Raw genomic sequence first — 15472 nt, 5'->3', positions numbered from 1 at the left:
GATTTAATTAAAAAAAAAAACAGAAACAAACCAGGCTTTCAAGAAAAATCCCATAAATTAACTTCCAATTGTTGTTTATACAATATTTGAACGAATATTACTGTATTTATTATGATAATTATAATCAAATTAAAAATATTTAAAATATAAGTTTGGCAATTGCCACTCAGCAATATCCATTCTTTCTTTTTCTTACAATATATTATAAACGATGAAAGAAAGGAACATTTTTACCACTATTATTTGTTAAAAAAAAAAAGATAAATCTTCTTGGAAAGAATGCGATTCAGGAAATTGTGTGATCGGTATTTAATGTACAGCACTAAAACAGCAAAAAAAGACAAAAGAAAAAAACAAATAAAAAGAAAAGGTAAATAGGAAAATTATGGCTATTGATAATTACCAAAGTGAAGACATACAATATGTACATTATAAATAAAAAAATATTTCTCTCTCAAAAAAAGTTTAGTTATTCGCAACAAGGACATCATTACTGGTTCACTGGAATAAGCTTCACTGCTCCTTTAGCTATGTCGAGAAACCTAGTAGCCTTTATTGGGATTCCACTGCTTGAGATAGACAACATTAGTGCTCCCGACCTGTGTACTGTCTACTGACACTTTTGCCAACTTCAACCAATGGTATCTGCCCCGTACATCAACACAGTATACCATTCGAGATTGTGTAATTTCAAAATATTACAATTGTGTTTCCTAGATTAGTTTTGACGAAAGATTTAAGGGAGTACCCAGTCTGACGGTTGGCTCTCTCATATTTGAGTCCGCTGCGAACATCCTACCGGATCGAACGTGTTTTAAAAGTGCTCCAGCTGTTTTCATATTGTGAAGTGAAAGTATTGACCTAAGTGAAATCAAGTGGAATAACAAACAAAAAAACAGGATCCGACATGGGTCGCAAAACCACCGACGATGAAAACGAAGTTGCCACCCTGCAGAGACAGGTCCAGGAACTCACGGCCACCTTGAAGAACGTAACGAGCTGGTACGATCGGCTCACTGTTCTTCTCGGCGCATCTATCACACCACCAACCAACGCCCCCTCAACTACGGTTCACAATACAACGTGCCCATTACATCACACCACGAAAAACGGGCCCGCCAGCATATGATAATATCCGACTCCGGAATACGTCAAGGCAAATCAACCGCAACTCTAGCTACCACTCCGTCCCCACCTAATGCAGCGAAAGTTCCATCCAACCTCAAGCCCATCAACCTAGTCCTACGAAAGCTAGACCTTACCTACTCCCCCGAAATGCTCAATGAAATTTATAGCCTCGATATTCTCAAAGCCACAAGCGTAGGTCAATATCAAACCAGCTCGTCCCGATGGAACTCAATCTCCTCCACCTATTCCTTGTCACATTCACCCCCAAGTTCCAACAATCCTCCCTTACGAAAGCCAGAATGATATTCCACTGCATGGTAAAATATGAGGCAGTCCAACTCCAGGAAATAACCCAGTGCCAAAACTGGCTGTGCATTGAACACGCGGCTTGTAACTGCAACCTACCTTACTGTCGCGTTAAATGCAACCTGCCCGAAGAAGCAGGAAGAAAATCCATCCTGTATCAATTGCGGAGCCAACACATATCCGGCGAGTTACCCCAACTGCCCAATGTTTGGGCAAGCCCGCGCCCGCTAGACACAGAACCGTCCCTCCACACCAAGCCTAATCCTATCTCTCCCACCAAATCCGGTCCCCAGCCAAAACCCCCTTAAATTCCCCCTTCCAATACCACTTAATCTACACCATTCTCATATGCGGTAATGACTATTACTCCGCGATCCTCTCACTGTTCAACACCTCCACCGCCCAACTAGCCTCTCAACTGACGACCCTCATCCCCACATACAACTTTCTTTCCTCATCAATGGGAAAGAGACTCGCTCTCCTCTCCTTCCTCTGCCAAGTGTCCCCCAGTAATGTCCACTAAAGTGGTATTACTAAACGTGAACTTAATTGTCAGTTAACAAAAACGCCATGAACTGTTCAACTTCCTTACCGTCCACAAATCTTACTCCTTCTAACCAAATCCAAACTTAACCCAAGACATAAGTCTTACATCCCTAACTATACCACCTTTCGCTCCGACCGTGCTGACCGCCAAGGCGAGCCATATTGATTGCAAATCCTCTGGACGCCCAGCGAATCTGCATTCCAGCCTCATCCAATGAGCCAACCGTCGCCTCCGTCCCTCGATCAAACCCTTAATCCTGCTGACATCTTCAACATAGCGCAACACCTCAAATCCCTACCAATTAGCCACCATAAGCGTTTCTCCCTCGTACTAGGGAGCGACCTAAATACCAAACACAATACGTGAAACAACACCGGCATAAACGTCGATGGCAATAGGTTAGCCAACTAGTACGCGTGGCACTCCCACTCTCTCCAGCTCGCCCTCCTCCCCACCAACCAATCCACCTCCCGCAGAGGCAAAACATCCACTCCTTCATCAACTTATTCTGCTCTACCCCGCCCCAAGACCTGCCAAGCATTCAAGGCCTGACCGACTATAACGGAGTTGTTCCCAACTCCAAGATCACGATAGCCATAAACTGCAACGCTTCAACCACAATACAATCTGCTTTCCGTCCAATCCGTCTCCTTCAGAAATTAACTCCGCCATGCAAAAGTTCACGGAAATTACACAAAGAGTCTGCAACGAAACCATCCTTCTCAGAACACTAGACTATCAGGGCCTAATCATCCTCCCACGTCCTTGACCTCATCTAACAAAAAATCACCCTACGACGCCAACTTCCCCGACGAAGATACGCTCCTCAGTTCAATTTCCTCAAAGCGCGAATTTATTGCCTAACACACCTCATCCAATCCCATATCCAAATAGTATACGCTGACCACTATACACTGAGGCATGAGAGTATCTCGCTCAATAAGCAAACGACTCCGTGGAACTTATCCTCGTTTAACGAAACTCCACACAGCCAGTGTCCTCCCCCACAATACTTCGTCCAAAGCTCATGCCGACCTCATTGTAATAGCTTTCTTGCCGCTCGTCACACTACCCGACATATGTCCGACCCACAACACATCCACAACCTTACCTCCTCCCCATCCATTTACTGCCAATTCCCAATCTCATCACCTCAACCTACAACGAACAGTAAAAAATTCACTGGCCTCGACCACATTATCCCGAAAAACTAGACGAAAACCCTCACCCCTTTCCTGTCCCAACTCTTCAACCTATGCCTCTTATCACCACATTTTTCCACACCATGAAAGGAATCCCACACGTTCCGATCGTAAAAAAGCAACAGCCATCGGCCTCTCCGGGCAGCTACCGCCCTATCTCCCTCCTCAACTCCACCCCGAAAATGCTCGAACACGTCATCCTGCTCCAGCACATTTCCGACCACGCCATTATTCCCCCATTCCAGTTTGGCATCAGGTGCGGCCGTCGCACCCCCCACGCCCTGCTAGTTCTAAGAACTGATATCCTCTCCCAACTAAACAACAACATCACCACCATCGCCTGCCTTCTTGACATCCAAAAAAGACTTTGACGCTGTCTGGCACGAAGAACTCTGTCATCAACCCTATCTTCTTTATACACCGCCGACATCCCACTTCAACACTCTCGTCCAAGCTGTCAAAACTATTCAATATGCTGACGACTTGATCCTCTACAAATCTTCCCGCAACATACAGGCTGTCCAAAGCCGCATCAATACCACGATCCTAACCCTCAACAAATTCCTCCACTCTTGGAAACTCCTCCTCAACCCCAACAAATATGAAGCCATCGTCTTCCGCGGTAGAGCCACTTTCACCCACAAGCTGGTAACCGACACGCTCAACCTCGAGATTAAAATCGGGACATCCCCCATTCCCTCCATCCTATCCACTATAGATCTCAGAATAATACTCAATACCCATTTCAAAAGTCTTCCGGCTATTTTCATATTGTGTAGTGAAAGTATTGACCTAAGTGAAGTCAAGTGGAATAGCAAACAAAAAAAATTTGTGCGGCATCATGCCGAAACACCAGGCCGACGACAGGTCAATGTCGCGACAAGGGATGAATCATGATCCCAAAAGAATCCACTCCAATGGGGAGAGCTAGAGCGAAGTTCCATCGAGCCCCGGAAGCAATCGAAAAACTGCCCCTGAGGAAAGTGAATCCGAAGTGGGTCGCGAAACCACTGACGATGAAGACGAAGTTACCGTCCCGCAGAAACAGGTCCAAGGACTCACGGCCGCGCGAATTGCGTGACCATACCATCGAAGAAGCCTCTCCCGCAGTTTTTCCACAATCGGTGCAATCCCATAACGATCATGGATATCCTTATTTCGGATGTGAACAAAACGTGTCACCACTAGTCCAACGCAACATTTTGGTCTCCTTTACCGCAAGACGCCGTTCATTGCTTTTTATAGTTGACCAACACTCAGAACCATCGAGAGCGACTGGACGGACGACATTCCGGTAAATTTTAAATTTGAGACTTTCGTTGATACGTCGATCACAAAGAACACCAATTGTGGAACGCCACTTCATCCAGGTTGCGTTAATACGTGAAGCAATTTCATAATGCAGTTCTCCATTGGCTGATAGCGTTGACCAGAGGTATTTAAATCGCTTAGTTCTCGGCAAGTCACTGCCGCCGACAGTGATTGCGCCTGTTTCATGAGGTTCGGTCGTCAAAAATTCAGTTTTATTCAGATTCAATCTGATGGTGTTCTACCTTCCTCAATAATCCGATTGAAGCATTCATTGAGCTACAGTGTCGTGTCCCAGCTCGTCGCTTTCCAAAGCTCAGATGCGATATCGTCAGGTCCAGTGGCTTTCCCCAATTTCATTCGTTTTATTGCTTGCCCGACGTCAGTTGTGCTGAGGGTTTTACGTGAGCACCTGTCTAGACGACTTAATCCCACGGTCTTCTGAAGACACGGATTGATTTTGTGACCACAATCAGAGCCCCGCTGAGACAAGCAACAACGGTACCAGTCTATACCAAGTACATGGCTTAGCATTCATACTGGTGGATGCAAGACATACCTAAAACTCTACCGAACTAAGGAGTATGGGACCCGTGTTGAAACGCAACACTACGCTGAGCATAACCAACAACTTCCATGAAGCTCCCACTAGGAGGCCAACCGCGAATAACCGAGCTGTACTCACATACAACGGGAGTTCACCCGAAGTATGAGAGTCCAGGGGCTACCTCGGTTCCCATGGTACCAGTGTACCCCTAGTGAGGTTTCGTGACCAATTTGCCACTTCAGATGAGTCCCCGTGCAAACTCGGGTCTGATCGCCCTGATTAGGCATTTGGAGCATTCGCCTACTACATCACGGCCGGCAAGCCAAAGTGAGTACAGCGTCTCCCGGTGCCACCACTATGGAGGTTCTCCGCGGCCACTTGGTTTTGGTTTGGCCGACAGGGTGGCCGCCCCGTCTTCCTCACCGCTACCTCTGAGCACCAGGTCCGGTATACAGCTTATCGTTTAGACTGACCCGGGTCTTTGTTACTGCAGAGGCGTTGAATACTGGCTGAACCTGGTGGTGGGGAAGATAGTACGAGCCGCGATCTTGCTCAGAAAACGGCATCACCTTGCGTGATGTATTCCTACAATTCTTTATGGTAAGAATGTTGAAGATCCAGATCCCTATCAAATCGGCTTTCCAATTGCTTAAAGCAAGCGAACGCATGGTTTTTGGTTTTCGCGGTTTTTGTTGAGGTGCGATTTCTATGTCGTTCTTGAAAGGTAGCATTACAACATATCTACCATCTGCATCGCGGACTGCCGAACTCTGCAAAATGACTTCGAATTCATCTACTCAGGACACGTTCTCAATTGTATCGTCAGAGAGAGTCGAAGAAGCTTTGAAACGCCTTTTAGAAATTTGTTGATGTTAGATACGGCTGTGATGATTCCCGTTTTGCGAAACCACAGTTTTGGAGACAGGACCCAGCCTAGTTTCGTTTCCTAAACTAACCGCGGTCTGTCCTTCCTCAAACCTCGTCCAATTATTTCTTCGAAGACCTTCACTCCTAGGATCAAGACGATTCCTGCTTTGGCATTGGAGTCGGGATCCGCCAACTGCAAGCTGGAAGTCCACTTCGGCTTAAGGATGATCGATCCTACGTTTGCAAGCAATTTCGTCAATGAGTCCATTACGTTGGCCTCCACAACTAGATTATAATTGGGTTGAAAGATCGATGAAATGCTTACGGATACAATCTGCCGAATGGTTGCTGTATGTTCACCATCAATTCCGCTAATTGAAGTAAACGTCTTATTTTCTCTCAGGCCCTACTTGTTAACAGCTTTCAACGAAATAAAGGACTTTTGAGATCCATGATCAACTGGAGCGTATGGAACCGGGGATCTTCCATTACCGCCGGATATTTTTTCGAGAACTGTAGCCAACTTGATGATCCTTAGCCATGTTCTCACTCAAGGGGACGGAGTCTGCTATTACATTTTCTGTTATTGGCATGTGTTAGACAATTTCGGTACAATTTGTCCTGTTTGGCGCATCGGCATGTTTCCTCAATTGCAAGCAGGCTTTCGTGGTAGGTTTTGTTAATAAAACAAACGATGTGCGCTTAGGAGGCTAGGTGCTTGCAAGCTAGGAGTTGATTACTACCAGTAGCTGGTGCCTTTTTAGAAGGAATCCGCAGTCACCTTTGGAAAGTTCGTTTTATCCTTTATGGATTCTTCGAAAATGTGTACTATCTCACTGTCGAATTTTCACATAACGATGCGGAACACTATGGAACTCCAATCTCCAAGATAGTTAGTACCACCTGGTAGTTTGCGCTGCTCAAATGAAGGTTGGGTTGTCCTTCTTCGCGGCGTCTTGTAAGTATCCTAACTAGTAATGTAGTTTTTGGAAATTGTCCAAACAGCAATTATTATGAACCAAGGCTTTGAGTAATTCCTATTTTGTCAGGTAAAAGTGGGAATCTAAATCGGTGGCAGTCTTGGTAATTCCTGACAGGCCAAGACTGGCATGCCTCCGACATTTTCATTCTGGGATGTAACGATTAAGGTTCCGCGCCAATATCTTCCCTGTGCTGCTACCATAGAGCTCTAAGTCATAATTTTTGTGTCTCCCATGTTGCGTTTTGGCCAAGTGCTCATAGACGTGTTTATTATAATAGAAAATGGCAGTGGCAGTGAATAGATCTCACATTAAAAGGACGTTAAAACTTGCTGGCAATGGCATAGAATGAAATTCGCTGTTCCGAAGGGACCGACGAATGGGTGGTCCTAAAAATACGTGGGGCTGAATAAAAGAGGTAAGTTCTGGGGTAATATATATCTTGTATGAAGCAAAAAAATACACCGACTCCCGCATGGGAGCCTTTAGTATCCACAATTACAAGACAATTCTGTTATCAGGATTTCATATGCTATCTTACTTATGCATCTACATTTACGCATCCGAGCTACATATATATGTTTCGAACTATTTTCCGAACAACTTTTTCTAGGATTGAAGGGAAGTAATTTCCGCTTTCCAGCAACATCCTTCGTAGTCCTTATCTCAAAGAAGCAGTGGTAGATAATATGATTGGAAACTAATTTACTGTGAAATGAAATGTACATATCCCGCGCATGAGTACAGCATCCTTACCATTGCAAATTCTTGACGAAAAAGGAAATTTGCTCACAGTTTGTGGAAGACCGCATACCCTTCAGTATCCACCATGGACCAGCAGAAAATAATAGAATCGCTGAACAATGAGTTTGAGGATTTCTTGAAGTTTTGCAAAGGCAACTCCATTTCGGAAAAGGACATCAATAGGATTTGCTCTTCCTTGAATTACCAACTGGACCTGCGGCAGTGGAAGAAAGTTGGATTACTAGCGGGGCTGAGCTTTTTGTGCATATGGCTTTGCCTCAACGTGGATTTCTTGGAGTGGAGTATTTCGGCAGTTGGACGAATTCTGATGATAAAACTTCTCCCCATCTATGACTGGACGAATCTCTACAATGCCAACTGCTTAGTTTCTTACCAGACGGAAGATTTGCAACAGGTGGGGGCATCTAGCAATGAGGATTCGGAGGAGATAAATAAGAGGAATTGTGCTTTGTGCGAAAATCTAGGTAAATTGTTTGATTTTTGAATTTCATTTCAACGTAATAAACGTATTTGCGGTAAAACTCTTGGATAATTAGGACTGTAAATATCTAGTTTGATCTAGAAGTGTCAATACTTGTTTCGATATCTAAATGCAACTTCTTTTAATTATTTAAATTTTTGCATGAGTGGGTTATAAACGTTACCCGTATTTCTATTGCTTAGTTTCCCTGTGATAAAAAATAGTAAACTTTTTGAATAAACGGTTTATTTTTCCAAATTAATTTCGTCGCCCTCAAAGTAATCCCCTCCGGGTGCAAGGCACTTATGCCAAAGTTTTTCCCGCCCTCGAAACAGTGGTTAAAATCGATTTCCTGAAACGCCTTTAGGACCTTCTTCGATGTGGGTTGAATCTTCCCAATCGAGTCAAAACGATGTCCACGAAGTGGCAATTTCTGTTTAGGGAACAGCCAAAAGTTAGACGGAGCTAAATCAGGCGAATAGGGTGGGTGTGGTATGATATGCTTTGAGTTTTTAATGAAAAAGTCACGGAGAACCAACACTACATGCGAAGGTGCATTATCGTGGTGAAGAAACCGAGAGTTATTGGTCCTTCAAAAGCGATTGAATTGAGCCTAATGATACGTTGGTGATGACAACAAGGTCTATAACGATTTTTCAGCACTCAATCCTAGACATTCATCGCCCTCAATGCGTTTTCTGCCTTCTGTGAACAATTTGTACCATCTAGAAACGCTGACTCTCCACAAAACATTATCACCAAATACTTTTTTCAACATATCCAATATTTGGATAGCCGAAAAACCATTTTTAAAACAAAAATTGAAAAGTGTTATTTTGTTGTTGACTGAAAACACGTGCACCCCATTAGCCACTGACGCTATGCGCTAAACTCCCCGAGTGCACACGTTTTATCGCAGAGACCCCGGCCTTCGTTCGCTTGGATGTCTACGGGGAGCGTCCCTGAAAATGCACATGAAGCTTCTCCTAATGTCGTTTGGTAAACACGATACGCCATTCCTAGTTTCCTGCAAATTAGGTTATTTTCCAGTACAGTTGCCAATACTGGAGCTGCGTAGAATAGCACAGAACTAACTACCCTTAAAATAGGAAGACGTTGACTTTGTCTAGGCCCACGAATGTTCGGTAGTACATCTTCTCGAGACCGTTACAGACGCTAAGCCAAACTAATCCTTCTGTCGATCATTATTCCCATTTTACTACTATGTTGGTCACGTTGTTAGGAAAACGTTCGTATCAGTACTCCATCATGCGTAACCAACCATAGCAATGGACCTACGAGAGAACCCTGTGCCACACCGCCAGTCGTCGGGAATATTTTCAATCCATCATCCGAGTCGCAATACAGCTTTCTCCTCAACAGAGTTTGACTATTTTATACAGTTGAACGCATTCTTCACATCTAGGATTACCACTGTGCAGTGCAGCATTCCCTTCTTCTATTGCAGCCTGTGCCAAACCAGTTACCATATTGATTATGGCGACAGTTGATCTCGCCTTACATAATTCGAACTCCTCCAATTAAGAGTAGCCTATTGTACAGTATATCCCTTGTTCAAATAGTTAATCAGTTGTATTGATCGAACATATTGACCTATATGAGAAGGGGTCACCCAATGAATGAACTCGGAAATAAGTACCAGATTTGGTAACATCCCTTGCTCGGGGGCAAGGCATGCCGCACGAACTTGGGCAAACAAACTTATTGTTGTTCTGGCTGCCACTTTCAAGACGATATTCGGGATTTAATCCGACCGTGCGGTCTCATTTTCAACAAGTTTCTTTGCTGCTATCAGAACTTCCTCATCGACCACTACAGAAACTTCGTCGGGGTTAACATGCACTGGCCGAAGTCTCCTATATTACACATCAGAGTATTCACTATATTCTGCAGCCGCGTCGGCCAACCGCCGTACGGGCGAGAATTTAAGATAGGTGGTTGCCCGTGAAGCACGTCAACACACCCTTACCGAGTGGCAACTCTCTTGGCAAAATGAGACAAGAGGCAGATGGACTGCGTGGCTCATCGACAATTTAGACCCATGGTTGAACCGAACGCACGGTGATCTGCAATGGAGTGGCGAACGACGCTGAACACGCCTTTTTCTCTGGCGAGAGGTGGGACGGCTTTCGTGAGCAGCTTTATGCAGACACAGGGGAGCTCTTTCTAGACAACATTGTGAGAGGGATGCTGAAGAGCGCTCACAGCTGGAATCATGTTGCGCATTATGTTTGGGCTCTTCTTATTGTGAATAAGATTGAACTCGACCGGCGGAGGGATCGGATGGTAAGGGGAACTGACAACTCCCTTCGTTCCCTTCTCTATCGTTGGTGAAAGGGATGCCCAGACTTGAAGGCTCCCAAAGCCGGGAGAGCCCGAAGTAATGTGTCAAACGGCTCCAGGCTAGTTCTCTGATGACAGGAGGTGTTTAGTTGGTAATCCGACAGCGTACTATTGCGAAAGTTCAACACTCTGTGCATAACCGCATTCACCTACCCTATTCCCAAAAAAAAAAAAAAAAACGTCGGCCAAATAATCGATGAGAACCGCTTCCCTTCTAGTGATGACATCACCAACCTGTATGTGGCACTTAAAGGATCCGAGTCAGCTTCTGTATACATCCTTTTATAGTGTTCGGTTTTACTGTTGATAGCTACTTGCAATTTCTTTCAAAAAGACACGATTTATCCTCGGAAGGCAACAAAGTACATTTTTCTCTACAACTCCGCCATTTTAATATTTAGTAAAGTCAAGCTATAATCATGGGTTGGACCCATCCACCTTTTTCGATGGATCTCATTTGACCGCCAAAAAAAGCATATACAAACTATTATCAAATTCGTTGATTTAAAATGTTGTATAAAAAAGACCCCAATAATAATGCATAAAAAATTGGAAAAATTACATTTCTACATCTTTTTTTTTTTTTTTTGTGCGTATACAGAGGTGGAAAATCTTAGAAAGACACACCCGCCGCAGCTCCGCCGCCCGAACGGCGGAACTACAGCGGGCGCGTGTGGGATTCACACCCACTAAAAACCACCCCGGTCTCTCCAGCCCCAGCCCCGCGGGACCACCATTGAGGTATTACTTCGCGGGGTAGGTTTGCTCTTAGGCACTCATCCTTCTCCTATTTGCAGCTTTCCTCCTTCTTTGTTCCTTCAGCAACTCCTCCTGCATTTGGATGATTGCGGAGCCAACCGCAAGCCACTTCTCGGACTCCAGCATCTCAGTAACCAAGCTCCCCGGTGTACCGCTCCTGCCCAGCACCTGGTTTAAGCTCCTTCTCTCCATCGTAAATCGTGGGCAGTGAAACATCACATGCTCTGGACCCTTCGGTATGCCATCGCATCTGGGACAGTTCGGAGAATCATCCAACCCAAAGCGGTGCAGATACTGCCTGTAGCAACCACCGTGTCCCGTGAGGAACTGGGTAATGTGGTAGTTGGTCTCCCCATGTTTTCGCTCAAGCCACACCCTAATGTTGGGAATGAGCCTGTGCGTCCACCGACCTTTCGTAGACTCGTCCCATCTGCGTTGCCAGATATCAAGCGACTCTGACCTTGCCGCATTTTTACGCTGTGCATGCCCCTCCATATGTCTTGCATTGTACAAGACACTCATTTCTTTGGCCAGAATGTCAACCGGGATCATGCCTGCCACCACCAATACTGCCTCATCTGATGTGGTTCTAAAAGCACTGCAAACCCTCAAAGCCATCCGCCTGTAAACCGAGTTCACCTGCTTCCGTCTCTGAGAGTTTGCAAGCGCCTCTGCCCACACAGGCGACGAGTAGAGCAGGATGGAGCGCACGACTCCGGCAATGTTTCGGTCCACCAATATTTGGCAACATTTTTGCAAGCGCTGTGGTGGCACTGGCTGCCTTTTGGCATGCATACTCTAGGTGTTCCCTAAAACTCAATTTGGTATCAATTATTACCCCCAGGTATTTGATAGCCGGCTTTGATACGACCGTATGTCCACCAACCTCCACTTTTACAGTGTTATTTTTCCTGCGTTTCGTTATTACGACCGCTTCCGTTTTCGCGTCCGCCAAAGTCAGCCCGGCCTTTTCTAGCCAGAACTTTACCGCTCTCACTGTTTCCGTTACGTAAACCTCCACATCTTCTGGGTGTCTTGCTGCAACAACCACAGCGAGGTCATCAGCAAAGCCGACAATCGTAGTCCCCTCTGGAACGGGATGAGCAAGCACCCCATTATACATGATATTCCACAACAGGGGACCAAGTACCGATCCCTGTGGTACCCCGGCTGTGACAATGTACTCTTTGGGGCCCTCATCCGTCCCGTACCAGAGAGTCCTCTTTGAGAGGTAGTTTTCCACCAAATTCGCTAAGTATCCGGGAACACCTATGTCAGCCAACGCCCCTTTAATTCTATTCCAGTTGGCCGAGTTGAATGCGTTTTTGACATCCAACGTCATCACGGCACAGCAGCCGCCAGAAATCAGTGCACCTTTTGCCAAGTTTACCACCATGCCAATTGCGTCCACCGTAGAGTGGGCGCGTCGGAAACCAAAATGGCGTTCCGACAAACCATTGCTGGCTTTGACGATGGGCAGGAGTCTGTTGTAGATGACTCTCTCCATCATCTTCCGCATTGTATAAAACAGGCAGATAGGACGATACGACGCTGGGTTTCCAGGTGGCTTGCCAGGCTTCGGAAGCAACACCAACTTTTGCCTTTTCCACTGGGCAGGGAATATTCCTTCTTTTAGGCACGCCCCGAAGGTGTTGGCAAAAACGTCGGGCCTAGTCTTCACTGCCAGTTTCAATGCTCGGTTGGGGATGCCATCCAAACCTGGGGCCTTGTTGTCACCGAACCTTCCACATATTTCCCGCAGCTCCTCCACAATTACAGGCGGTATTATGCCGTCATTTAGCTGGACAAAAATTTGCCTTCCCCTATTTTCGTGGTGAGGGAACAGAGTGGTAACAATCTATTTCAGGAGGCGCGGACAGGTCACCTGGGGTGATTTCCGCAGCCTTTCATCACCACTCTGTAAGCCTCGCCCCAAGGGTTTACGTCGGCATGGTCGCACAGCTGTTTGAAGCAGTTCCTTTTGCTATTCCGAATGGCTTCCTTTAGGCGGCCACGCAATTGCTTGTGTGCCTCCTCTCGACCGTCGCCACCGGGTTTTCCCCTGAGCCTCTGGCAAAGCCTCCTTGCCCGAAAACATGCGGCTCGCAAACTTGCGATTTCGTTGTTCCACCAGTAGTTAGGTTGCCTACTGGGGAGCAATCGCTTTCTGGGCATAGTAGCATCGCATGCTTCCGTCACCCATCGAGTGATCTGGGTGGCTTTCTCTCCAGACGTACCATTCAGGGATATGTCGGATTTGAGCCCCGCGGAAAACGTATCCCCCTCGAAAGCTTTCACTGTCCAGCCAAGCATACCACCCGGCATTCTGCGACAACTCTTTTTCGAGCTCGATCCGCCCTTGGTCTCTATGCAGATTGCCTGGTGGTCGCTGTGGATATAGTCCTCACTGACATGCCAAGCGATTCTACTGGCTAAAGTGGCACTCACGTATATCAGGTCCACTATAGACCCCAGGCCCCTTCCCCGGAAAGTGTACGAAGACCCAACATTCGCCAGTACCACGTCCAACTCCGCGAATGCTTCGAGAAGAACACGTCCCCTCACATTAGTTATCCGGCTGCCCCATTCAAGAGCCCATCGCCTCCTATTATGATCGGCCAACATTTCTACATCTAAGGTACACCTTGATGATGTCACTGAAGAACAGGAATTCAAATTTTCGACTTCCAGTGATGCATAATATTAAAGATGTGTTTTTGTAACATTAACTGCATTCCTGATCTTTGTCGTGTTCACATGTTTGCAAATAACGCTCAGGTACGGTACGTAATAATCTTCCCTTCAGTATCACCTCGAAGCACAGTAGGGACTACCCTCATATGACCCTAATCCCTATAATCTGCCTAAACTTATCCTATTTCCTTTTGAGCTCGGTGTTCCTTAGCCAGCGCTTCACTTGACCGGAAAAATACTGAACTGCCCTGCTAAGAAATTTCGTAACTGAACATTCCTACCGCCATGGGGTGGGTACAAAACATCGCTCGTCCTCAACACGATAATGTTTTGATTGATTGATTCGCATAGTTCTTGATCAAATTCGGTACTGCCATTTTTGCAAACGGACAAAGCCTAAAGGACCTTAGATTCTGATCAAGTTCCTGTGAAGAGACACATGTGGCCACTACTTTAGATGCGGGTATTTCCGCAGAGCTCGAAACCACCTTACCAGGCCGCGTGTTCTGGGCAAGAAGTCATTCCCTTTCCCTCCATCCAAGAACACTGGGGGTAACTCATTGGAACTTGAAAGATACTGGTCATGTGAAACCTGATCTATGAACTTGAACGAAGCTGCTAACCTCCCCAGCCAAAAGCAGTTCAGTAGGAGCTAGATCTAGCCGTGGTATATTTGGGAAACTCTTAAACACCCACAATCGAAGCATAAACTCTATTGTCATCGTAAAGTTGACTATTGTTTGCCGAATTCCCTGGTATGCAAGCCATCAATTAGCAACTACGGTTCAATCCCTCCAGGACTTCCCTAAAATTCAACCTGTGCTTCTATTCATAAAACTCACTCTTCTTTTGTAGATTACGTTGATGACATTCCTGATGCAACCTTCCATTACGTTGAAGAGCAATATTTGGAAAAAGGACATCCTGTCATCATAACAGACTCACACAGCCCAATTGCGTTTGAGGCACTCATTCATAAAATTACATCGGACGAAAGCTACATCGAAACTGATCCATGTGATGTGGAATCTAGTTTCATGCTTAAACGATTCGCAAATTTGGATGACTTCCTTCGAAAGGCTCGATCAGCGAACAGAAACGAGTCTTGGTTCTTCCATCTTCGAAACTGCCAATTTGAAGGGGTCAAGTCGTCCAGAAAATTCATTCCCAAGCCACAATACTACGCAACACATCTGGCCCCGTTCTATTCAAGCTGGCTGCTGATGTCATTTGGAATTGAGGCTTCAGAGAAAACACTTTTTATGGAAGGACTTGTCGCTGTTATGCAAATGTGTGGAGAACTGGAGATTGTTCTGACTGCCAAAAACCCGTGCCTGGATATGTGTGGACAGCATCGAATTATTCTCAATGAAGGAGAAGCACTTGTATATTTGACCGACCTTTGGAAGTTCTCCTACATTTTAAATAATCGTGATCACTCTTCAACTGTTATAACGGAAACTAAATGGGACTAAGAGAACCTAAATGTCAGTTATTGTATAATCCAACTTATCCAAAGTTTAAAGGTGTTACCAATAAATATTT

At 45.6% G+C, this 15472-nt stretch overlaps 1 protein-coding gene across 1 annotated transcript; it reads left to right on the top strand.

The window, feature by feature from the left end:
* The first annotated feature begins 7691 nt into the window (after positions 1–7691).
* On the top strand, positions 7692–15472 carry LOC119659837. Its single transcript, XM_038068134.1, has 2 exons — positions 7692–8114; positions 14783–15472. Exons 1-2 carry the CDS (start codon positions 7715–7717, stop codon positions 15400–15402), a joined length of 1020 nt encoding a protein of 339 aa, XP_037924062.1. The 5' UTR covers positions 7692–7714; the 3' UTR covers positions 15403–15472.

This window comes from Hermetia illucens, chromosome 6, assembly GCF_905115235.1.
Source record: "Hermetia illucens chromosome 6, iHerIll2.2.curated.20191125, whole genome shotgun sequence".
Taxonomy (NCBI): domain Eukaryota; kingdom Metazoa; phylum Arthropoda; class Insecta; order Diptera; family Stratiomyidae; genus Hermetia; species Hermetia illucens.
Note: the sequence above shows the minus strand (reverse complement) of the source record. Positions and strands in the feature narration are given on the sequence as shown.